Genomic DNA, 26,895 nt, shown 5'->3' on the forward strand with positions numbered 1-26,895 from the left:
AGACAGAGAGAAACAAACAAACAAAACCCCAACTTTCCTATTTACATATGTCCCTTTTCTGAAGTACCCTTATTTAGCCAAATTTGGTTTTCCAGATTCATCTCATCCCTGAGCAAAGCCCACTCTTACATCTCTCTCTTGCTCTTTGTTTTTTCATCTGGCTAGGACAGGCATCTGCTGATTGTCCCATGCCTTGAGCAAATATACAAGGGGAGTCCTAATTGTCACCTTTGAACTGCTGCTTCCCATGTTCCCTCTCAGATGTGGGGCTCACTTTGGCTCAGTCAGAAACAAAAAGGAAAAAAAACTTTCACCTCATGGTTTTTGGACAAAAAAAAAAGTTTCTGGGAGGACTTCGGTTCCCTGACAAAATACGAGTACCTGCTTTCCTGGGAAACAGCTAGGTTTTCAGCCCCCTTCATGGGTCCGGGAGGTCTGCCACTTTCTCAAGCAGTGAGTATATCCATCTGGGTTCAGTTCCAAGTGGGGAGAAAGACACTGGAAACATGGAGATTGCTTGGAAAGATGCTTTTAATGGTGGACAGGAAGACCACATGATTTGAAGTCCTGGGCAAAAAGGCACATGGGTGAGAGAGGGAGCAAGATTTATAACCTCTGTTGGGCTTTGAACTTGTTTCCTGTTCCTGTGGCAAGAAATGTATCCTGATGGTTGTCAGACTCCCATGAGGCCACGCAGGTAACTTTGTAGATTGTCTTCTTGAGTCCCAAGTCTGGTTGAATCTTGCTAGGTGATGTAATGAAGGGGCTTTGGGCAATTCCTATTATGGCTTAATGGCTTTTCCCTGAAGGATCTTGAGTGAGGGCATTTGCTTATGAATAGACCTAGCCATCTCTTTATCTCTTAAGTGCTGACATCTGCTGTGGGCTATTGAGGTGGGTTGGGGCTTTAAGAGAGAGTCCGCTTCCTGCCTAAAAGAAAACATATTTCTCCATTTCTCATCCAGGGAAATATAATATTCTTCCTTTTTAATATTTCCTAGAATATTTCATTCTTCTAGGAGAGGGGTGGGTGCTAACTTCCTATGTAAGTTAAAGCAGATCCAGGTAAGACTGCATTGTTTGTTCCTCATATTTTTTAGTCTGTTTTTGTGATCCCATGTGGATTCCTGAGGCAACAGGTGTGCGACTTGTGAATTCTCCTAGACTCACAGCTACTGCTAGTGGGTCGGATGAAGTCCTTGATCAGAAGTGATTTTGCCTAGCTTTGATATGTCAACAGCAGCCAACCCTGGAGCAGCAAGATCTGGCTGGTGACTCTGTCATTACTTGATTAAACTTGTGTCACCTGTAAACTGCTCCTTGTTGACTAGTATATTACTTGCAAAAGAAATATATTGTAGCTGCTTTCCAGGAATAATGTAGTCCCCTCTCCAATAGTCCACCAGAAATCTCTATAAAGACCCAGGTTTTGCAGAAGGCCTTCCAAGAATTAGAATGGCCTCAACTTGGATGTCTTTTTAAATAGTGATTATTATGTACTATAATTATGAGAAAATACTGTACTTTGAGGTTTTATTTTAAGATTCTTTTGCATTTCATACTGTACAAATTATTCTGTTGTATTTTACTATTCAAAACATACGGCACATTTTAACATATTCCAATGTGTAGTTTTACTGTGAGTGATGAAGATTTGGCAGCATACAAAAACGAGAAAATTATTTGCATATTTTAATTAGTGGGTTTTTAAAAAAAATTTACTCAGTCAAGAAATAAGTGGAACGAAACGGGAAAAACTTTCCAGATAAATGTTGCGACACAATTTAAACAGTGTACTCGGAAGAATGTGTTTCCCTGCAGTGTACTTTTTTTTTTTTTGCCGTCTGCTGATTCTATCCATGCATCTATCTCATCTTATCTCCCTGAGGAAAAAGAGCAATGCCCTTAGATCGCACCCGTCCCTCCCCCGCTGCTGTGGTTTGCCGCCTGTTGTTGCTGCCGCCTCCGAAGCGGTCAGGCGAAGTGACCTCCCAGGCAGCCGCGCGCATCTTCTTGCATTTTTTTTCCCCCCTCTCACATTTCTCGGGCGCGTTCAGTCACGCGCCCAGGGCACGCGCGCTGTCCGACCAGGTCTCCAACGGCCGGGGCAAAGGCAGCCGCGCGCACCTTTCTTGCGTGCTTCCTCATTCTTCCCCCCACCCCAGTCCCCGACCCTCTCGCGCAGATCCCGAAGGCCCGGCGGCGGGGCGGGGAAAGAAGAGGCGGAGGCGAAAAGCAGGGCGTCGAACATCTTGTCACGCATGCGCGTCCGCCGGCAACCCCGCCCCCCCCGTCCGCCCCTCCTTTTTCTCGTTTTCTTCCTCTGAGAGCGGCTGTTCGGCTCCCTTTCCCTTCCCTTCCCCCTCACCCTGTCCCGTCCCTCGCCGCTTCCTTCCTCCTGTCTTGCCATGGATGGGTGAGTACCTGCCTCGCCCCGGCCGTTGCGGATTCTCCCCGCCGCTCGCTGAGGAGGAGGAGGAGGAGGAGGGAGGAAGAGGAGGCGAAAGAACCCCCCCCCCCTTCCTCCTTCGGTTTAGCGTGGCCGTCCTGCATTCGGTAGCGACTACCGAGGCTCCGGGGATGCACAGCTTGTGGGTGGGTGGGGGCTACTAGGCGACGGGGCAGGCGGAGTAAGACGCCAGGGGAAGAGGGCGAGGGAGCAAATGAGACCTCGGTCCGGCTATTAGGCGAGGAAGTGAAACGAGTGGGGCGGGGGGCATCGTTCCCCTGCCCTCGGGTATACCTCGGACTACCATGCTCATCGTCCACTCCCCCAAAGGCGCGGGTGACGGAAGCTGTGGTCTTGGAAGTCCTCACCCCGGAATAGGACTTAGGACGAGTCGTCGAGAATCGAGTCCCGCCGCCCTTCCTTGTTGCCTTCCTCCTCCCTTCCTCGGAACCCGGGCGGCGAGCGATCCCCGAGTTTGTGTCTGTTGTGTGTTTTTGCCTCGCTTCCCGGTAAGACTTGCGAAGAAAGCGAGGAAGAAAGAAACCGGGTTTTCCACGGTGGCGGCGGTTTTTTTTTCTTCTTTCCCCTCCCCTCCTTTGATGAGGGCGAGGCGAAAATCGAGACGCGATCTTAACTTTCCTCAGGTGTGGCCGGCCGGCGCCCATTAAAACCCAGCCCTTAAAACTTCTCGCGCAATTTGGAATTGGGTCCTTCGGTGGCCTTTTGTCTCCCATAGAAGAAAAGCCAGCTCCGGTGAGGGGAGAGGCGGAGAAGAGGAATATATATATTTATATATAAAATAAAAAGCAGCCGATCTTTCTCTCTCTCTCTCTCTCTCTCTCTTTCCCTTCCCACCCCGCTTTCTCTTCCTCTTCGATTGCGACAATTAAAAGGGCGAAAGAGTCCTCTGGCTTCCTCTTCCTCCCCTCCCCGCGATTATCAGGTGTGGCTTTTCGACTTCAGAGTTCTGCTGTAGGAGAGTTGTGCGCTTGGCCCAGAAGTGCAAACAAACGTTGGGAGTGGGGGTTGTATAGGAGAAGCACAATTTGCCAAGCAGACGAGCCTGTTCTCGAGGATGGGAGGTTCCCCACCGAGAGCGAGGCGAGTTGTTGTCCAAGCGCGTCACGCCTTTCCAGCCACCGGAGAGGAACACAACCAGGAAATCGAGAGCGCCGCCCTAAAGTTAAAAGGTGGCAGACAGGCCGGAGAAAAGACGGCAAAACTCGGATCTTTTCAAGCGGTGGTGGTTGGGGTTTTTTTTGTTTTTTTTTCCCCGAGCAGCAAAATAGTGTATTGCACTGCCGGGAGTGACAAAGCTTGCAAGTGTGAGCTTGATTTTGAGCTGATGAAGTCTTGTTAACTAATTGATTGGAACTCGCCTCTCTCATCGCCATGGAGCTACTAACTACTAGACCTTGTTGGGGTTTTTTTTGTAGTTTGGGCTGATAAAATGTTGAAATACTGCAATGGCTGAACTGCTGGTAACCTGGCCTTTGTGCTGCTGTCTTGATACACCAGTGGTTTTATTTATTTATCCCATTTCTAAAGCTTCTTCTAAAACTATAAAATAGTTAAGGCAACACAACAATAAAAGCATCAAAAAAATAGCTTCCGCTCCATTGACTGTTTTTAACATTTATTGAAGTGTATATTGTGGTTTTTGAGAAGCAATATATTTAGGTACCATTTTCTGAGATAGGATTTCTATTATTCTGAACATAATTTTCACACTTAATATTTGAGTTGAATGTTGTTTGCCTAAGGTGTCACAGTTTTGGCAAGAAAATAGGATTAGAAACATTTGTGTACATGTTCTGTTCTGATTTAGTAATACTACAATCTCTCTTCACGTTTATCTAAGCAGGGAAGTATCTTAAGTATAATGATTTGTGAATTTATTGGTAGTGACCATTAGGTCTAAACAAATGTTAAAATTTATTTTCAAGCCTTGCTGAATATAGGAATATTGTGTATATTACTACTTTTTTTGTTTAAGACTGCATTGTTATAACAATTTACTTGAGGAAATAATTATGTAATATGAGATTTCCGAGGAGATAGATATATAATATAATTTAAATAACTCCAAAACATGAAATTCAGGTTCTTGATCTATAATTCTTATATAGAAATTAAGTGGCAGCTTGAAATTCTTGGGTTACCTTTATTGCACATTAACTTCTTTTAATTGAGCATGTTGAACATTGTATTGCAAAAAAGTATCATATTCTATTTGAGAAGCTGAACATAAAGCATACCATTTTTGAAATGTTAAGGACATATATCAATTGTATGATTAGACCATGTTGAATTTCATTTCTAAAAAGATTCCCAACATTTTTTGCAATGTGGCATTTCCCTTTATCAACTGTGTTTGGTATTAATGCAAACATTTCCTTTAGGAAATAGAAAACACTAATATGATTAGCGCACACTTCTTTCCTTGCTTCTTTCCTCTATCTTTTTACATTTATCTACATGTAATATGTCAAAAAATAATAATACCATGCATGTTTTAATTATGCTCTGTAAGCCACCCAGAGGCTACTTGATAGGCAAGTTATATTAAATCTAATAAATAATATATTTAAAGCAAAGGAAGCTGGGATACTCAGGATCTGTGTGTGTAGTGTTTTATCTTGGCGAGGGGTTGTCTAATGGATTAGAATATGTTGCTTGTGCTTTTATATATAGATACACTGTGGTCCATGCAAAGAGAAATTAGCCAGAAGCAGGAAATGCTTAAAATGGTACTAGTTTTGCTTAGATGGCTCATTCTAAAATGGGGAATAACATGACCACATAGAACTTTTTGATAATGATGATTAAACATGATTTATTAAGAACATATACTTACTTATTTTAATAACTGGTACCTTGACTGTCTATTTCAGACTGTCCTATTTCTTGAAAATCCTAAATAAGTATAAAAGCCTCAACTATAAGACTAAGCAGATAGATTTTAAATCTTTTCCTTTTATGAATGTGTTTTAAGATTTGTATGAGGGTTTTTTTATTTCTATGATTTGGGACACTGGTGGATATTACAAGACACAAGGTTTTTAGTGGCTACGTTGCAGTTGCTTGTTAAGGAATTCAGATGTTACATACAAATTAAATCAATTATTTATATTTGATGTAACTTTAATTCAAATTTTTTCACTTAAAAAAATATGAGTTCTTTTTTAAATTAAAGGTAAACATACCATGCCCCCCTCCCAGCCATTGCCTGTGCCCATTTGCTGACATTCGCAGTGCCTTCCTTTCCCTACCTTTTAACCACTGGTAACTTGACACTTTCTCTTCTGCACATCCTATGTGTTGGCTTGGCCATTAGCCTTAGTTGCCATTGTTAGCTTTTTCACTTCCTCCAAAACACTTTTGCCAGAATAGATTAGTCTGCGCATAGAATGCTTCATGGATTGTTTTAATTATGATAATGTAGTTGCAAACTGTCATTTCCTTTTTATGTTTTCAAAGTTACATAACTTTCACACCACCTGAAATAAAACATATTTTTCTTTTCTACTATTCAAGGCTATTGAAATAGGTTTTGGTATTGTCAAATATTCAGTTGATTTTATCTGAACTAAGAATTTTGGTCCTCTTTCAGTTATTTCTTCGCAAATTTGTTTACACACTTTCATTAGATTAGGGTACTTTTTGGTAATAGCATTTCAAGCAATCCACTAATTGTCCTATCAGGCATCTTCTGGGAAAAGTACATTCTCTCTGCGCTCTCCTAAACAGCTGCTGCAAAATAATTGTTGTGAAAGTTCTTTTCAATGTATGCTACATTGTCTCATTTCTAGAGCATTGAGGTGTAGGAGGTATATCACTTGAGGTATAGGAGGTGCCTAATATAAGCACTGCAACTAGGTATGCAGAAAACATTCTGTGCATTAATTGTTCTGTACACAGAACAACAACTTTTGGTTGCTTTGCGGCCCAACCATTTTAAGTGTGCTTCAGTTATGAGGAATAAAATTGTGTGTGTGTGTGTTTTTTTCTGGAAGCAGATCAAAATGCAATTGATGCAGGCAGAAGAGTTTGTTTTGGATGAGGGAGGGGAGCAGGAAAAAGCCAAGGCTGAGGGGTTTCTTTGTCAATCATATATGTGGAGATTGGTAGCAACAATAGATTGGTAGCAGAGAGAAGGAAGGGAAGCCATTGGGTAGATTTGATAAGTAATGCATGGGACATCAGTGGTGTCTGAGAGGAGGCAGGAAAGGAAGAGGCTGGGAAATCGAGTGGACAGGAGAGGAAGGCGTGTGTGCAGTGTACAGCCTTGTTTTACTCATTCCATAAAATCACTGGAACCATCTGGATTTTGGCCAAAACCTGGAACAATAAAAACATTTGGATTTCATTTCTTTGCCGTGGCTGAATAATACTGCTTGGGTAGTACTTCTGGAATGTAATTTTCCCTTTTACATGACCTATAACCTTATGTATATTCCATTAGCCTGAATATTAGTTTCCTAATACTAAATTTCTTCCAATCTTTCATACACTGGCAATGTACTCCATAACAAACTTTGTATTAGGTGTTTAAAATTATTTTGAGAGTTTGTGATACTCTTTTCTATAAATATTCAGCAATGTGCATTTCCTGATGGTTTCAGTAAGGAAGAAACTGGTTCTTTGATTGATACACAAGGACATGTCACAATGGATATTGCTGTAGCCATCCAGATACAGGTTAGCTATTATCCACTAGATATTTGACTTCTTTAATTTCTTCCTTACATTTATCTAATGATTATTCTGCAATATATATTCTGTTGGGTGAATCGTATCCTAATAAGAAATGACTGAACCCTATCAATGAAATCTGCAACTTCAGCTATCTGGAGAGTTGGTATATAATCACATTAAGCAATATTTATGAATTACAGTTCGTGCTCCAATTTTATTACAAAGTTATTCATACTTACTTCTATAGGATGGACTTTCTGTTTGAAGCTGGATGGAAAAACTGCATCATTTGATATAGGTGATATAGCTGGAACACTGCTATCAGATGACTTTGAAATAGAAGACAAGCTTCACTTCACTGAAGTAGCAGTTCCAGTAGAAAGATTTTCATGCACACGTATGCTCCACGCATATACTGAGAAGGTGAAGGTGGTTTCGGAGAAGCCCTGCTGAACCTCCAAAGAGCTTTAGCAGCAGATTTGGAGGTGAATGAGCCCTAATAAAAATGGATTAATATTGAAAGTGGTGTTGGGGTAATCAAGATAATTTCATATAAGAGGCTCATCCAAACAAAAGAAAGCAATGTAACTAGAGACCTGCTTTTTCAGTATTAAAAAGTATATACACTGATCAAAGTGGAATAAGTTCCTGTTTCTGTCTGTTTTGATTTAAACAAAATAATTGGGTTTTTTCCCCCAGACATGACCCATCCAAAAATTACAACCAGAAAAGATACTCCTTAAAATAGGATGATGTAAGATGTTCAGTAAGTTGAATATAGTCCTTGATACTTTTCAATATTTTGGGGTTAAGGTACTTCATTCAAGCATCCTGTCCTACTATTTAATTGCTCCATTATTTGCTTTTTTATGTAATCTTTTATGTGTTACCACACAAGCAACATTTTTATTAAAATTTCCTAAAAGTGATTTCTTTTGTGACGACCTACTTCGATTAGGTTTTAGTCAATAGAAAGCTAACTTCAAGGCTACAAATTCCTTTTTAAGTCTTCTACACTGCAGGCAAATGTATACTTTATATTTCAGTTTCTATTCTTCATCCCTTTCATAAATCCAAAGTGTATTTCCATTTGAAACTCATACCAATGATTTGGACCAATTTTATACCATTCTGGGTTTATGCATGGCCTGTATACCATTCTACTAATTGATCTTCAAGCGGTTTCCTTTCACTACTGTTCCCTAGCTGATATCAATGTACTTGAATTCAAGAACAACCAGACTGCTCCCCCCAAAAAAAACATTTTAATGCCTCCTTTTCTCTACCTCAAGGACAGTGACAATGCTGCAGTCAGTATGTTTTTTTTTCCTGGTTCTTCTTTGACCCTGCTCTCCCAAATACTAATGGACATAAGTGTCCATTAGTTCGGACACAATCACCCCAAAACATCTATTCTGACCATGGAATGGTTCATGCATAGAACATGCAAAAATGTACAGTACAGATAGTCCTCAGCTTATGACCACAATTGAACTCACAATTTTTGTTGCTAAGTGAAACATTAAGTGAATTTTGCCCCATTTTGCAAACTTTTGTGCCACAGTTAAGTGAATCACTGCAGTTTGTTAAATGAACCTGGCTTCCCCATTGACTTTGCTGGTCAGAAAGTCACAAAAATGAACACATGACATTGGGACACTGCAACTGTCATAAATATGAGTCAGTTGCTAAGCAACCGATTTTTGATCACATGACTGGATACTGCAATGGTTGTAAGTGTGAAGAATGGTCATAAGTCACTCCAGTGCTGCTGTAACTTTGAATGGTCATTATGTGAACTGCTGTAAGTCGAGGACTACCAGTATTTTGAAATGTGCATTGCTTTTTAAAGACAATCCTTGCCTTGAGCCTATAATCTAATAGTAAAAATGCTAAAGAGTTTGAAAGCAGGCAAATCCAGGTACGAGTTCTTAAAATTGTTAAACTGATTTTACAATAATCTAGTGCATTATTCCTGTGAAGGTCATTCTGGCAAAAGAAAAACCAAAATGTCAGTTGATTCTAACTGATCTGGAAAAACAAGTTTTGCAGTTTGCCTTGCTCAAATGCAGCTAAGTGGAAAAGATGAGCCGCTTGAGAATGCAGCTGCTTCTTATAAGATTGTAAAGCTAGCTATGTTGCAAAATGTTTAGTGTACTATCAGTTCAATTTTGCTAGCTAGTTTGAAAATGAATTGCACTGAATATATTGGCATGTTAAAGATGACAACATACTTTAAATATCATTTCATTTTTCACAACTATATTTTGCTGTTATATAATCACTTGAATGTGTAGTATTGGGATATATTTAATTTTATAGAGCTATAATTATGAGACTTGGTAGGGTACAAAAAGTTATAAAATGAACAATGAAACATAATGGTATATTAAAGCCAATGTACATTTTAAAATTGGATTCCTGATAAAAGAAAACAGTCGCAAGATGGTTCCATCTTAACAATAAATGAAATAAACTATTTGGAAGATCTCGGTCTTCAACTTGCATCCAGAAAATTGTCAATGTGGGAGAAGATTGAACTTTCATGTAAAGGCTTGTTCAGTACTATAGGAGCCATGACAAACTTCAACCTCCTGAATTTTACAGAACAGAGGAATTACAAGTGTAGGAATCGTATTTTTGGTAACCGAAGCAATCAGATACTGAAAATTGTTTGAAGTTACAGATAATTCATCAGCAAAAAATCTAATTTGTTTCTAAACATTCTCCTCCATGCTGCATCGAGAGCCCAGGATGGGTTGACTCCTTCCTATGACGTCATTTAGTTGAGTCTGTACTAAGATATAAAAGCCAGCCCCCGGAAGAGACCCCAGCTTTTGACTCAGCTCCTTTCAGTCAGTAGCTGTGTCTCTGAAAGCTTCTGTTAGATAACATTCACTAGCGATTTTCAGTGCTGTTTTTCCTCATTTCAAGCAGCCGCCAGGATCTGGGCAGCTGCTCTTCCAGGAGAGCAGGGCTCTCTCTCTCCCTCCTGCAACGTTGGGAGCAGCGTTGTTGCCTGAGCACTGTTCAGGCAAGTTGGGCAACGTTTGTAGACCTCCCCCGCGCCTGCGGTTTGAGCGGTCATAAAAAGCGATTGGCAAACCAATAACAGCTTCAGCCAGCTGAGGTTCTGTAGATAGCACTCACCAGCGATCTTCAGTACCTTTTTTCCTTGCTTCAGCAGCTCCCAAGATCTGGGCAGCTGCTCTTCCAAGAGAGCAGGGCTCTCTCTCCTGCAACATTGGGAGCAGCGTTGCCAGAGTGCTGTTCAGGCAAGTTGGGCAGTGTCTGTAGACCTCCCCCATGCCTGTGGTCTGAGCGGTCGTAAAAAGCGATCAGCAAACTGACACCAGTGTCAGCCAGCTGATCGTGTGGCCAGAAGCTGCCCTTTCCTTTGCTGACTTCACTCGGGGCTCTTTATAGCCTAAGGAGAAATTCTTCAATCTCGGAGCCTGTTTCCCATAGTCAGCTGCCATCTTGGATTGAAGCCTTCCACCATGAGGTGAGCGGCCATTTTGTAAGCCCGGTGGCCAATTTATACCCTAAGGGGCTTAATACAAAAAATTTACAAGCAGTTTCTTTCCATCGTAAGAGTCTTTATTCTTCAAATGGAGCAGATAAGGGTCAGGCAGAGTCCTCCCCGCCCCCCCCCCCCAAACAGTCTCTTAAGCCAATAAGAGAAAAAGTTGTAGGCAACGGACCCAATCAGTCCAGAGGGAGGTGGCTGCTAAAATCAAAGCTAAGGCTCTCTAGCCCCTAAGAAGGCAACTCAGGCTGAGTTGAGGGCAGAAAAGCACAGACATGCAGCCCTAGAGAGGCAGTTCAACAGAACTATTCAACAGAAGGGAGTGCAACTACAGCATGTTTCAGGTGATACTCGTGGGCCCGAACCAAGCCCTCCCAGGGGAGGAGAAGTTATCTATGAGCCTTTCCATCCTCCATCCTGGTTTCCTGAGGCTCTTGCTGTACAATGATCCTCAGGATTTAAGCAGATCTGGGCCTTATTTCCAACAAGCTTCTGGTTCCTATGCTCCTCCCCCTCCCTCCAGGCCTCGAGCCTCTCCTCAATCTAGGCCTGAAGCCACCTTCACTCCCTCAGCAGTGGGCCTTCGGCCTTCTGCCCCTACCTTTGAGCATAAACCAGGAGATATCCAAGATGTTGTCTCTTTGACTATTAGGCAGGGATTGGCTGAAGGCTTCAAGCAAATCCTTCGACCTCCGGAAAGGGTTCAGGCCCTTCTCCCTTCTCAATCTATAAGTTGCCTCATCATCCTGATTTACACAGGCCTCAGGCCTCAGGGTCCATTCTTCTCTACCAGAATGGGAGGAGGAAGAATTGATGAGGAAGGAAGGCCTTCACCATCTGAACACAGTTACTCCTCTCGTTCAAAACGTGAAGAGGGCGAGAGCTTGGACCAAAATCTTTCAGAGGAAGAGGACTCTCGCCCAGAGCAGACATCCTCTGCATTGGTCTTCAATCCTTCTCTCTTCAGGCCATTACTCAGCATGGCCTTGGTCACTGCCAAGCTGTCGCCAGAGGAAGTGGCTTCCGAGCCACAAGGAATTCCCTCTAGCCAGGGAGACTCATTCTTCTCCAAGCCTGTAGTGCATGCAGGGGGTTTGCCTTCTCCCACTTTTGTTCCTGGACATGGTCAAGGAATAGTGCGCTTCCCCTTCGGCAGGTCCTCGCCCATCTTCTCTGGATAAGCGTTTCTACAACGTCAGCGCATCCCTGGACAATCTGTTGACATTCCAGTTCTGGCCTTGTTCCCATTTTCTGGCACTCTCACATGGGCATCCATACGGTGGCTGCACCAACTCCAGATTAGATTGCCTACATCTGACCTTCGGTCTCACCAAGGCCTTAATAAGATTATCGCAGCGGTGGAATTCACTGCAGATGCCACTCTCAATTCCACCAAATTTGCATCTGAGGCCATGGCATCTTCAGTAGCAGCAAGAAGACTGCTATGGCTCAGAAATTGGCAGGCAGAGTCACGCCGTAAATGGAAACTGGTTTCAGTTCCATTCGCGGGCGATAAGCTTTTTGGCAATGCTCTGGGACCTTATCTCATCGAAACCAGAGATAAACGTAAAATTCTCTCTTCCTCTGGGAAGAGAGCCGACTATCACCCAGCTCCTTATACTGGTAAACATCCCTTTCGGGAGGGTGGGGGTCGTTTCTGCCGTCGCTCTAAGTAATCCCTCGTCCTCCCCACCCATCGGAGGTCGCCTAGCCTTCTTTGCCTCCAAATGGGAGGAGTCAACGGCAGATGCCTGCGTGCTCAGCACTATTAGGTCAGGATTACAATTGGACTTCCTAATGCACCCCCCCCCCCAATTTTTTTTTTGATCTGTCCTGTCTTTTGGGACATTTCAAGTCAAGACCTCATGAATCAGGCAATTCAACTCCTTCTTGAAATCCAAGCTATTCAAACCTGTTCCCCCCTCTCAATGGGGATGTGGGCTTTATTCTCGCCTTTCATTGTTCCCAAACCCTCAGGGGGGGTAGCGAACCATCCTGGATCTAAAATTTCTCAACCAATTTGTAAAATACAGGCTATTTAAAACGCAGACTCTGCATTCTATTTTAGAGAGCGTTCGGGAGGGCGATCTCCTCTCTTCCACTGATCTCATGGAGGCATACCTCCACCTCCCCCTTTGGCCTCATCATCGCCAGTTTTTCCGTTTCTGTTATCAGAATACCCATTACCAGTATCGAGCACTTCCTTTCGCCCTCTCATCGGCTTCAAGGGTTTTCACGAAGGTTCTGGCAGCATGGATGGCATCTCTGCTTTCTGTTCCAGTGAGGATCCAATGCTACTTGGACAACATTTTGATTCTGTCCTCCTTCATCCATGCAGCCCATCGGGATCTGCAAATTACCCTGTCATATCTCCAGAGCCACGGATTTTTCCACTCCTGTCCACTCGAATGGTTCCTGCTTCCCTACCAACGAGCAGGAACCAGCCACTCATCCATCAAGGTCCTGCTCTCGCCACACATCCGGAGATCTCTCAATTGGTGGTGTTCCCCGTTAATGTGGAAGGGACTCCTTTTCAGAGTCCCAGACAGGCTAGTGATAACCACCGATGCCAGCCTCCTGGGTTGGGGTTCCCATATGCAGGGCCAGATAGCTCAGGACCTTGGTCCAAGTCAGAGCAGGCCCTTCCCATAAATTGGCTGGAGCTCAGAGCCATTTTTCTAGCTCTCAAGCATTTCAGGCACTCATGAGCGGCTCTCATGTTCTAGTCCTTATGGACAACATGGCCGCCATGGCTCATGTCAACCGGCAGAGGGAGACGAGGTCCAGAGCCCTCATGGGAGAGGCTCTACGGTTGGGGTTATGGGCAGAGCAACACCTGTTGTCGATCTTGGCGGACCACTTCTCCGGGATCAACAACTCCCAGGCCGACTGGCTCAGCAGGAGCCTTAGTCGACCAGGCAGCTTGGTCTATTCCTCCTTCTCTAGAACACCGGAGGTGAATCTTCTCCACACCTCAAATTGCCCAGGTCACCAGATTCTTCACCAGGTTTCCTTGTCAGGGAGCAGAGGGGACCAATACCCTTCGGTGCAGATGGCCCAAAAGTCTCCTCTATGCCTTTCCCCCGCTCCCATCATTCTGGCAGTAATTCGGAAGATGTTGGAGGAATGAGCGGAGCTCCTCCTCCTGGCACCCTATTGGCCAAGGACGCTCTGGTTTGCGGACCTGGCCAACCTGTCGGTGGCTTCTCCTTGGGGGATCCCAGCCCATCTAATCTCCCTTCATCAGGGGATTCTGCTCCACCCGGAGCCCCAGTGGCTTAAGCTGACCATGTGGCACTTGAGCGGCAGCGGCTAGAGGTGGCTGATCTTCCTGAAAGGGTCATCATCACTATCCTGGCATCTCGCAAACCTCCCACAAGGCACATCTATGATGCCACCTGGAAGGCCCTTCCCGATGGTGCCTTAGGGAGGGTCTCTCTCTCCTGCTTTAGCCCAGTTGGCAGAGGTTCTTAGATTCCTTCAGCATGATCTGGAGAAAGGTTTGGCCCCCAACACCTTACGCAGGCAGGTTGAGGCCCTCTCCTCAGTTCTCTCATGGGGTTCGCTTCCTTCCTTATCCCATCACCCTTCAGTCAGGAGGTTTTTGAAAGGGGCTTCCAACCTGCACCCTCCGGTGGTTCACAGGTATCCTTCCTGGGATCTTCATGTGGTCCTTTATGCCCTTACAAAGCCCCCTTTTGAACCCCTTAGAACATTGTCTCTCTGTTTCCTGACTCTGAAGGTAGTGTTCCCCGTTTCCATCACTTCAGCCAGGCGGGTATCCGAGCTCGCTGCTCTTTCCATCAGACAGGACCTTTGTTCCTTTCACGATGATAGGGTTGTCCTCAGTCTGGACCCCTCATTTATTCCAAGGGTTAACACCTGTTTCACAGATCCCAGGACATTATGTTGCCTGGCTTCTGCCCCCTCCCGCACCATGACTTAAAGCAGCAGTGGCACTCGCTAGAGGTAGGCAGGGCTCTTAGAATATACATTAAGCGCACTTCCTTCTTCAGGAACTCTGAAGCCATTTTGTTTCCTTTTCCCTTCTCACTTGGGACACAAGGCCTCTTCTACTATTATTAGCAGGTGGGTCAGATCTTGCATTGAGCGGGCCTACAAAGCTGCGGCCCTTCCGGTTCCTCGAGGTCTGACGACGCACTCTACCAGAAACGCGGCCACTTTGGCTGCCTGGGTGACCCAAGCACCCTTGGAGAAGATCTGTCGTGCGGCCACGTGGACATCTCTGTCTCTTTTCATCAGATACTACCGCCTGGATGTCTTTGCCTCGGCAACTGCAGCCTTCGGCAGACGGGTGCTTCAACGAGTAGTTCAACAGTCAGTGTGATGATCCAGATGAGGACCCACCCGTGGACATGCAAGCTTTGGTATGTCTCATCCTGGGCTCTCAATGCAGCATGGAGGAGAGTGGGCGTTGGTAGAAGTTACCGTGAACGCCCTTTCTATCTATGCTGCGAGAGAGCCCAGCCCCTCCCTTGATTCGTCCGGAGAGGGTAAGTGATATTTCTGTATTAATTTGTGCTTTCAGAGATACCTTTCAGTCTGTCAAGTATCTTCGCCAAAGCTGAGGTCTCTTCTGGGGTCTGGCTTTTATATCTTAGTACAGACTCAGCTAAATGACGTCATAGGAAGGAGTCAACCCATCCTGGACTCTCTCGCAGCATCGATAGAAGGAGAGTTCAGGGTAACTTCTACCAACGCCCATTTTACCTTGGTTTTTGTGTTCAGTTCAATTGTTTCAATAATTTAAGGTACCTGTTAATAAAGACTTTAATAACACTGTACTATAACTGTTATGGTGTGAGTGAGCATGGAATTGACAATGTAATGAAGTGTCTAAAAGATATGTTTAGATTTCCCTTTGTTCGTTTAGTGGTTCTACTTATTTGTAATTGCTTGAATGGTTAAAAGGAATATTTTCAATTTCTGTAAATAACATAGGACACTTGCTTCAAAATACATCTTAGCAGCTACCATGCTGGTAAAGGCTTTCATGACAGAATAATCTGGTAAACCATTAATTCATATGATTGTTTTCATGCTACTAATTTGAATAGGATGCAGCTAGTGCTGCAGAATTTGTAGCAGTTTCTATTCCCATTGCACGCATGTAGATGCATAAATGAGTTTCAAAAGGCTAATATGATTTTTTTTAATTATGAAAATAGCCTTTTGACAATGACGGGTAATTAATTCCATGGCTATATCCATCTTTAAAGAAAGTCTACTGAACAGGAGTAAACTGCTTTTAAAATTTGTGAAAATGAGTCCCTAAGTAAGCAAGTTCTGACAATTCTGTACTATAGTTGTGCATGAAATTTATATTTCTTCAATATAATGTGAAGCTCTCCAATAAATATGACCATTAGTTAGGCATGATGAAACTGTTCCGTGTGTCATATAGTTGCCAGGATAGAAAAACCTGTATAATAATGTAATAGTATAAATATGAATGCATATGCCACTGACTTTATAGTACAAATAGCTCCTAAGTATTTAAAATTATAAGTTTCATGAAAATATTTAAAATTATTTCTTTAAATCTTAATGGCCAAAACATGCCATCCGGTTTCTGTGAAATAGTAAATATTTGTTGAGAAATACAGTTATATTCAGTGGATGCTTTTGGAAATCCACAATTGGTTGTCATTAAAAAGTGTAGGAAAATGGGATACTGCAAATGTTGAATGATAAAATGAATGTTGAATGACGAAATGGAATTTTAAAAAGAATAAGCATAATACAAACGTTACAGTTTGACTCCTTTCCCAAAGGCTTCTGTGTTGCATGGACTGAAGTTTCCCTCTTTTATTCTTCTCAGTTCACCTTTGAGATATGTTAGAGTGTGAGAGCATTAAACACTTTAGTTTGTATAAGCAAAAGTGGTGAATATATTTGTATACCAATTTAGATAATTGGAGCGTTGGTGTTCCTCATTCAGAAGACAAATCTCCAGAGGAAATTCATTCTCACCTTGATTAATTTCCATCTAGGCTATACCTGACCTTCTGAATTTGCTGAACTGATATATTTTGTGTTTCCTTTCTGTTCTGGACTATTCCCCAATACAAACTCTTCTGCTTACTTTATGACTTTATTAACCCAGTAACATTTTAAAATACACAACCTTTACTGGCTTTACTAAAAAGCATGAGTTTTCATGAATGGCAAGTCACTTCATCAGATGCATGGAATGGGTAGATGACTGATGTCAGATTTGAATTGGGGTGAGGAGAGAGAAAGACAGTTTGGTTATGCAAATGCACGTTAGACAGATTATAAATATCAATTAACTATTGTTAAATTGTGTTAAAAACCTACTTTGTTAAGACCTTCTGAGTTTGCCTAAAACATGTTTACGTACACAAGCTTATTAATAATGTTTGAGTGGCTTGAGCTGTAAGCTGCAGGTGACAAGCAGTGGTGCTTGGTTCACTTTTCTGTGCTTTAATAAGTCATCCCTGAAATTGATGTAGCTCTATTGATTTGTCTACTGATCTCATTGAGCGGGTTCACTCTTATGAATGCTTCTTGATTCTGTCAGGCATCTGTGTCAAGTGGGTCAGAACAGATTGGGTTGTAGTATAGAGCCTGGCTATGGATGAGAAATTTAGTGGCATGTTCTGGTTGGAAGCCTTTTTGTCGTTGTACATTACACAGCTGTCTTCCTACAACGTCTATTCTTCCTCCAAAGTCCACATTTAAAACTTTTCAAATGTAAGTGATGGAGATTCAGAATTAAATATCTGGCTTTTGTTACACCCTAATTTCTGACAATTTGGAAAATTTAGCTGCTTCTATCCATTTTTCGCAAGTCTTAACTCTTTTACGCAATATAGAAGAACCAAATCTTATTTGACAATTGGGCATGTAGTCATAACTTTACACTTATATAGTACATTCATTAATTTCTAATTCTGACTCTGGACAAATGATCAAATTTCTGACAATTATTGCAGCATGTCTAGAAATTTATGATAGTATAGTCACACGCTAAATATTTAATATTATATAGGTTATGTTCTTTACATTATGTTTAAATGTCTATTTCCTGATTCTATTAAAATAGTGTTACATTATTAATATTCTTGTTTATATTTTGATTGTTACATAACATAAAAAAGAACATTATGAGTGCTTATGAAACTATGAACTTTTCTTCAGTTTTGGTTACAGAAATGTCTTGTCATATGAACTTCTTGCTTTATATATATATGTCTGTTAAGTCCTTTAATTTTTGGTAGCAAGAGCAAATTGCAAATTCATGTCCTTGACTCAACAATCATTCATTTAGTGACCATTCGAAGCTATAATGGCACTGGGAAAAAATGACATGACTGTTTTTCACACTTGTGACTGTTGCAACATCCCCAAGATCAATTGATCAAAATTTGGACGCTTGGCAACTGGCATGTATTTATGACACTTGCAGTGTCTTCAGGTCATGTGATCATTTTTGCAGCTTTCTGACAAACAAAATGAATGGGGAAACCAGATTCACTTAGCAACTGCAATGATTAGCTTAACTGGCCAGAAAGGTCATAAAATGGGGCAGAATTCACCTAACAACTGTCTTGCTTAACAACAGAAATGTTTGGCTCAATTCCGATTGTTAGATTGAAACTACGTTTAATACACTTCTTGCATAGCAACTTTCATGTTTTAATTCCTCTTTTCCGTTCAAGCCTGAATTTTGTTAATGTATTGTGTACACTAGAGTTTTTGGTATTCATTTGTTATGGTTTATCTAAGCTTGTTACAAGGCTATGTATGTAGAGACTCTTCTGAGTTAATAAGTATATTGTTGAGATACTGTGTTAAATTTGCTTCAATTTATGTCGACCATGGGATTTTTTTTGACGAATTTTTTTTCTTGACAAGGTCCCATGAATTTCTGACAGAATGGCTAATAGCTAGGGATTATGAAAAAAATAATTGAAGCATGAAAACCACCACAGTTTGATGGTACCTGTTCAGGAATGTTCATTTTTATCCAATAAAATATAGTTACTTTGTCAGTGATTAAGAAAGAGATTGCATAAAAATTTGTGGAACAGTAACTGAAATTACTTGTTCAGGTAACGCATACTGGGAACAGATAATCCTCTTAAATCAAATGTCTTGCTTAGCAGTCTCAGTAGCACTGCATTGTTATGGTGATTTATATGACTAATAGAGGAAAGTTAGTTGATTGATATTGGATCAGATTACAGCAACTTGAGTGGTATTCTACTGGTTCGGCCCAGTTTGGCTGAACCAGTAGCTCCAAAGATCATCTGGGAGTGAACCTGGTTTGCTCCGACAATCAGCTGCTGGGCCCACCCTCCTGCCCTGGCTCCATACTGACCTTTATTTCCTGCTTTTGATGCTCAGTTGCATCGCGCGGCATAGCGGATTGCCACGCTTCAGCTGTTGAAGAGACAGGGAGAGTGTGCAGAAGGTCAGTAGGAAAGCCTCTGTGTACGTGCAAAGCGCGTGTTTGCTGTGCATGCATGCAAAGCATGCCCACCAAGCCATGCCCACCGAACTGGTGGTAAACCACTTTGAATCCCACCACTGGAGCAACTCAAGTGTTAGGCTTTCAGCTTCAGATAATGATATTCTAACTAAAGTATGTCTAAAAGTACTAGTGTTGACTATAGTTAATTTTATTTATAGAAGCATATTGTTAAACATGTTGCCTCCCTTTTAAGTTAGTTATATCTGGGTGTAAGAAAACCAGACATCATTATTTCAGAAATAATTACCCTTATGTAAATTGTTTAGCTTAACATAATCCAGTATTTTCTCAACTCTTCAAAGAGGGATGGAATTACAACCTCAGCCAGCATTGACATAGTTTTTGATTTCTGCTGAAATATATTTCCCAGACTGAGCTTGGATGTATTTGGGACTGCCCTGCTCCTTGTAGGAGTAAAAAGAGTATTGCTACCTCTTTCCCATTGTTTATATCTACTATAGCTTTTAAGATACATATTCTAATAATAATTCAACATATAGATAACACAAAGAAGAAATTACACATTTTCTATCTTGTAAATGAGACCATCCTTGAAGCTGTAATGTGCAATCTTATTTTCATCGTTCATTACATGACTAGTGTTTAGTTTCTTGATTCTTTATATGTGAATGTAGAGACTTTTTTCCCCAAAAAGTATGGCATATTTTATCTATGTGTGTGCGTGGCAGGTAAATTAGAAAGGCTTTTTGTGTTGTGTATGTCTGAATAAAGGAATCCTTTAACAATAGTTGTGCAAAGTTTCATCTGATTGCTCTATCTAAGCCTCTCTTTTTCATATTGTGTGTTACTAAACTGTTCCATTTCTTTTGCAAAAACACTCCATAACTCATTTCATTCTTATGATATTTTTTCTTCCTTTAGCTTTATTTATCATTGCCTGTACAATAACTGCTTTTCTAACTTTTCCATTTTCTCCCATTTGTTTTCACACAGTGTTGTTACAGATCTTATAGCAGTCGGTTTAAAGGTAGGAATCTTTTTCTGTCCTTTCATATAAACTTGTTATCCACATTTTTATTTCTGGATAACACATTGAAATTTGTGCACCATTATTTTTTTTCTTGTGGCATTGCTTTATTTCCATCCAATTTCTTTCTTCAAGTAGATCTTAACTCTTTAATTCTTAAAAGAGATCATGATTTATATTTCTTCCAATTCAGCTAAGGATATTAATAACTTAGAAAGCTGTGTCTCAGTCCAGCTGTAAAATATGCACATTTCACACCATTCCTATGCTTGGTATGCTGTTCAAAGGTAAGTCATAAAAAGCTGCAACCCATTTCAAAACTCTCACTGCTGAATAGAGTAGTCCAAAGCATTAAAAAAAAGTGCACGTGGAGCACATTAGCCAGAATCTTACTTTTCAAAGTACTAAAACAGCCAGGACCTTTACAAGGTTTATGTGGTTGTAGGAAAATTGTCTCTAGCTGTCTTCAGATATGTTCATGTGCACAGCCTCTTCACTTTAGTGGTAATCCCAGCTGAAGTGTTTCTGGGCATGCATACAAAGCTAAGCTTTGCAAAGTTTTATTTATTGGTTAAATTTATTTGCCATCCATCTCTTACCGAAACAACTCTGGGTGCTTACAGCACTAAAACATTAAAATCCTGAAAGATATTTTTAAAGCAATAAAAAGGAAATCACACAATAGAAATCAAATTTTAAAAATAAAATTGAGGTTGCTTTTATGTTTCAAAAATGGTTGGTTTCTTTGTGCCAACACTTTTTACGAAATATCATTTTCAAACGTTTTGCAGATCAATACTGATGACTATTTCTCCAACTACTCTCATTAGAAGTTCTACAATAGCATTGAAATACTTAGGCACCGTATACTGTGAAAATTATATTGTGAGCTTTAGTTTTGAACTACACAAAGATCATTTGCATCCTAATCTTAGCTAAATGTTATGAAGCTAGGATAGGCAATGGTGCCCTCCAGATATTTAGTTGTTTAGATTTTTATTTTATTACTTATTTATTTGTTTGTTTGTTTATGTTTATACAGTGGATTACTCTGCCTTTCTATTAATTCTATTTCTATTAATTAATTTCTAAAAGTTAAAAACATAATTATTTAAAGCAGTATGGCCAATGCAAATGGATGGCAGATATGTAACTTAGAAAGCATGGCTGCATCTGGTTATCTAACCTAATGATCAGTGGTAGTCAACCTGGTCCCTACCGCCCACTAGTGGGCGTTCTAGCTTTCATGGTGGGCGGTAGATACAAAAGTGGGCGGTAGGTATAAAAAGCTTGACTACCTCTGCTAATGATGAATGTTTACAGGAAAATTTCTATATATAATTTACTGGCTAAGTAAACTAATACAGGGGTCTCCAACCTTTTGGACCTCAGGGACCACCAAACTCATAATTTTAGATCCCAGGGACCACTAACTGGTTCTGTGGGTGGGGCCTAATTTGTGGGTGTGGTTTGGTAGTCATGTGACTGGCTGGGCATGGCTTATATGTAAATATAAATATTTATATAAATATTGGATTTTTTTTATAAAAAATGCAACTTTTACCCAAAATCAGGCAAAGCAGGCAGGCAGATTGAGTTGCTCACAGAATCACAGATTCATTCAGAAATCTATCTGCCATTGGCTAGCTCAGTCTGTCACATAAAATTTGCTTGCAAGCAAACTCATAAAATTAACTCACAACACACCATGCATGTAAATATTGAATTTTTTGTTTTAAAAAAGAGCAACTTTTATCCAAAATCAGGCAAAGCAGGCAGATTGAGTTGCTCACAGAATCATTCAGTGATCTATCTAGCTGCCATCGGCTAGATCAGTCTCAAATATGCTTGCCGTAAGTCTGCAAAGGGAGGTTTGGCTGTGCTTGGCTAGAAAGCAAGAAATCCAACCATTTCCTGCTTCCTAACTAATCTAAATCTTCCGGCACAGCAGAACAGATGATGGTCGGAAAAAGGAAAAATAGCAACTTAGCAGACAAGTTTGCCAGGTAAGGAGTGAGTGGGCGGAGAGGGTTCCTGCAGGCCATATGGGCTGAGCAGTCTTGTGTTTCTGCTCAGCCTGGATTAATTGTTTTGGGGGGGTGCTCTGGGGATGAGATTTCTCTGCGGCCCACCAAAATTTTCTCATGGCCCACCAGTGGGCCGCAGTCCACTGGTTGGCGACCACTGAACTAATATATGAACACATACATATACATACCTAGAAGTTTTGTTGAACTAAGTGAAAAGAGATGAGTTGTAATATAAATACAAAACTGAGGCCTATTCTCAGATAAGAGAATACATGAGATTTGTGACCTTAAAAACAAAAATAAGATGTATGTTCTGACTAATATAAAAGCATAGCCCAAATGCATGCTGAATTTTATTTCAGCTATTTAAGAAAGTGAAGCAATTTATAAACTTAAACTTTGAAAAATGAAATATGTTACTGTTAAAAGCATTTTTAAGAGATGAATGAAAAGAAAGTATGCATTCTAAAGAAATAATGTTTTTACTAGTTTATAGCATTTTTTGAAGATATGATTTAGTCCATAAACAAATATAATTTGTTATATCATTGATTTAATTTAACAGGGCATAGGATTTAAAAGCAAAACTAAATTCTGGTAAAGTACTATAGTTTGAAGTCAAAGAGACAAATATCATTTGCTATGGAGAGAGTTGATGACTTCTTATTGGACTGAAACATTAATGTTATAGTATTGCTAAGTAATATAACTCATAATATTTTACATGTTGCAATGATAATTTCAGAGGAAATGGCATATATTTGCACACAAATGAAAACACAAATGTTCAGATGATGTAGGGATATATGTTTTAAAAATAGGAGCAGATAGTCATAGTAAAGTTGCATGCACAATTGATTGTGCCATCAGGTCCTTGTTAAATATTAGCATCGACATAAATAGCCTTCTCTAGGATGTATATACCATTGTTAACACCCTTGTAATGCTAAAATTACCTTAATTCCCAAGGTTTATACTGACAGTATACTCTTGTCAAAAAGGGTTTGGTGAATGTGTATGCCTCTGCACTACAGACATAGGGCAATGTTATTTACAGACATAGAGATAAAGGCCTCTATTTACTTTTTATTTTTCCCTTGTATATTTGCACCAAGAAGCTAACTGTGTTATAGCAAACCTGAATTATTTAGGTTCTTTTGATTGAATGGATCTTTACATTGAATGATTTTAAATTATAAGAAGCTGAACGAATGGTAGATATGACTGGTTATCAGAGTTCTGACTGGTGCAATGCCCTTGCGGTCACATGCTCATGATTTGCAAACTTCCCTGCTGGCTTCCCATATAAGTAAAGTCAACAGGGAAACTGGCAGGTAGTTGGAAATCATAAACACTTAAAACCCTTGCTTAATGACCCAGTATTTGCTTAACAATTGCCATCATTAAGTAGTGCAGTCACATGATGTCACGCTTTATAGCTGCATCACTTTAACGATGGAAATTCCAGTTCTAATTAACGTTATTAACCAACAACTATCTCTAATTGGATTGGGGTGGGGAGTAATATCGCAAACAGCAAAAATTGAGTTCTCTAGCACATCAGTGAGGAAAAATATGGTAAAGCCACCAGCTGAAAGGGAGAAACCCCACCAGGGAGAGTAAAGAAACATTCCAGCTTAGAATCCATTTGGAGGAGAAAATGTTTGGCATCAAACTTATGGGTCTATATTTGTTGTATCTCAGGTGAAGGCAGACTATCTGGTTAGAATCTTGTAATATAGGTGATCAACAATGAAATATCTGTTTGGGTCGATCCACGAATAGTTCTGGTTGCTTGTGCCTGAGAAAAAGCTGTAGATCATGCAGAGAGCATAATTCTGAAGCCTTATGAGAATCTTCTGTGTCCAGAATTGAAAACGACTTGAATTGTTGCTGAAAGGTGGAATAACATCATTCCAAAATAGGAAGCATACAATTTTCTTCTAAATATGGTTGAGTTTAATTTAAAAAATGCTCAGTGGCTTCAAGTAAGCAACTTTTCATGTGAAGAGAAGTCGAGCTGTTTCTTTTATTTTTGGTAGCACTTTTTACTGAAATATTAAAATAAAAGGGAGAGAAGCTAGTACCCCCTCCAGTCTTCTTGTGGCATGTAGAACAGTTTATCATTTGTGTCTGATAAATGTATCTTTCTACTATGTATGTTGATTGTGATCCAGATGCTATCCATTCTTTACAGTTAACAGCAAGGATATATAACTGCAAGCTCCGTTGATCCTCTAAATATTATTGCTAAAAATTGGTAGCAGAGAAGATACATGAAAACTTCGATATAGCCTACTATGGTTGCCTAATATGGCAGTCATTAAGTGAGGACTAGTTGTAATGTACAAGTAGTCATCGGCCTACAATGAGTGGTGGGATTCTATCAGTTCGGCCCAGTTCACGTGAACCGGTAGTAAAAAATGCTACTGTTTGGCTGAACCAGTAGCAAAAAAACTGCTACCAGTTCAGTTTCCTTTTTTTTTTCCTCCCAACCATCAGCTGTTCCGACAATCAGCTGTGTCCCCCTCGCTATCTTACTACTTCACCCAGGAGGCTTCCCTGAGGCCCAGGAAGGCAAAAAACGGAGCACGGGTGCTGCGCAGCCCCCCACCGCACTCCCTTTTTTGCCTTCCTAGGCCTCAGGGAAGCCTCCTGGGAGCAAAAACGTCCCTCCAGGAGGCCAAAAAACCTGGAAGGCCGGGGTGCTGCACTCAAAAAAGCCACACCAACTCAGTCACATGGCCATGCCCACCTAGCCACGTCCACAGAAACGGTAGTAAAAATATTTGCATCCCACCCCTGCCTACAATTGTGCATCAGCAACCGTTCCAACTTACAACAGGCTGAATGGTTGTTATGAACCAGTCCTTAGAGTTCTAGCCGTCCAGCTCTCCTGTGGTCATGTGATTGTGATCTGAGTGTTTGGCATTCACACTTAGAAAATTGGTTGCCAAGCACACAATAATCATGTGATTGCCATTTGTCCCCTTCCCTGCTGACTTCGTCTCTGAGGTAAGTTCTCCCCCACTTGTACATCGTCCCCAGACTCTCACGCTTGCACCATGCTGGTTACTTAGCCACATAATCCCTCCCTGACCTACAGGGCATTTCTTATGTACACCCTCATGCACGCATCATCATGGCTTCACACATCCTCCCCAACTCTTTCTCAAGCACACGTTACCTCTAGCACACTCTTGTTACCCTGCCTGATGCTTCTTGCACCCCCGACTTGCAGTCTTGTGTACTTTTCCTAGTCCTCCCTCATTCATGCTGTGCTTCTGCATAAATGCATCTCCCTCCCCCTACCACACCCTCACACACACACCCTTCCAATCTTCCCTGACACATCCTTTCCACACCTCTTGCACTCCATCCCCTCACGCTCTCCCTTACTTCCCCCACTTGCCAGCAGCCATTTACCTGCCTGTGGGCCCTGAAGGTGCAATATCCTGCCAATTTCCCCCAGTGACTTCTCAGTGGTGAGTAGCTGGCAGGAAGTTGCCTCGCTTAATGACTGTGGGATTCATGCTTTACAACCACATCACCTAATGATGAAAATTTATGTCTCCTGTTCCAATTGCCGTTGTAAGTTGAAGACTGCCTATAATTAAAACACACAAGGAAATCTTTCGAAGTCTGCCTTTCATGTACATAGTTTTTCCCTTCAGAGTTCTACAACTATGAAATAACATAATACTATATCATATCAGAGCTTCCATTGGGTCAAGAGGCAAAAGGGCTAAGAGGGAACGCATGGTTAGGTTTCATCTCTCCCCTCGATTCGGGGTCCATCAAGAACAAGAGTCCCTTTTGCTTACAAAGTCACAATTCCTCAAGCAAAAGTAATCAGGACCTAGAAAAGGATATATCAGAAATAAGAATGCGTCTCTCTGCCAATATTGACATATATGTACACTATTAATCCATTTATACATCCAATTCCTTTCTTTTTTCATATATATGGTTTCTTCGTGATTTTACTGAGCATTATAGGTGATAGAGACTTCAGGGACAGAAAACATTGCCTGGTGGGAAACATTTTAGCATTAAGAAAGGATCCAGACTAAAAGGAAGTTTGCAGAGTTTGATGGAAAGTTACTGAAATGGATAATTCCTTACCCCTGCTTTAAACTGAAATTCACAAGTTAAGGGATCCTTTGCAAAGAAAATTGGCTTAGTGAACTTGAACTTTCAGAAATTATGCATTCTCTGAACTATCTTTTATTTAACATGATAAAAAGATCCTTCTGTCTTTTTGCTGTGCTCCTTGCTTGAGGATTTTTATGCCTGGATGGAGAATACTGTATTGTCAGGGATACACAGTAGAAAAAGAATACTATTTGTCTCTGTAAGTAGACTTCACTGCCTTTCAAACGATGGTCATTTATTACCAATAAGTAACTTGACCTTTCATTTCGGCATACTAGGTGAAAGACAATTTTTGGATATAATAATTCAAAAAATAAACAACAGAATACTATACAGATTACATGCAAAAGCTTTTTTAAAAATCTATTTTCTTGCTAAACATAATTTTGTTTGAATATCTTTAGATCTAATGTCAGGTGCACAATCCTAAAAGCTTATTTTTATCTAATCTAAAACTTTTAATAACATAGGTTCTGTCTTTTTCTTGATACCATGAACTTTGTTCGTTTGATGAAAGATACATTT

At 40.9% G+C, this 26,895-nt stretch overlaps 1 protein-coding gene across 2 annotated transcripts in view; it reads left to right on the forward strand.

Moving 5' to 3' along the window:
* The first annotated feature begins 2,293 nt into the window (after positions 1 to 2,293).
* The window catches only part of PTBP3 (polypyrimidine tract binding protein 3), a 63,085-nt gene continuing 38,483 nt past the window's right edge, over positions 2,294 to 26,895 (forward strand). Inside the window, exons 1-2 of one of the 2 annotated variants that reach the window (XM_026713399.2) lie at positions 2,305 to 2,416; positions 20,152 to 20,185. In XM_026713399.2, the coding sequence (XP_026569184.1) occupies positions 2,409 to 2,416; positions 20,152 to 20,185 (42 nt within the window). In that variant the 5' untranslated portion in view covers positions 2,305 to 2,408. Of the gene's footprint in view, positions 2,417 to 20,151; positions 20,186 to 26,895 lie in introns of both variants that reach the window. The other variant, XM_026713398.2, reaches the window with a different exon arrangement.

The sequence above is a fragment of the Pseudonaja textilis genome, chromosome 2 (genome assembly GCF_049901715.1).
Source record: "Pseudonaja textilis isolate UNSWEBS1 chromosome 2, rPseTex1.2, whole genome shotgun sequence".
Lineage (NCBI taxonomy): Eukaryota > Metazoa > Chordata > Lepidosauria > Squamata > Elapidae > Pseudonaja > Pseudonaja textilis.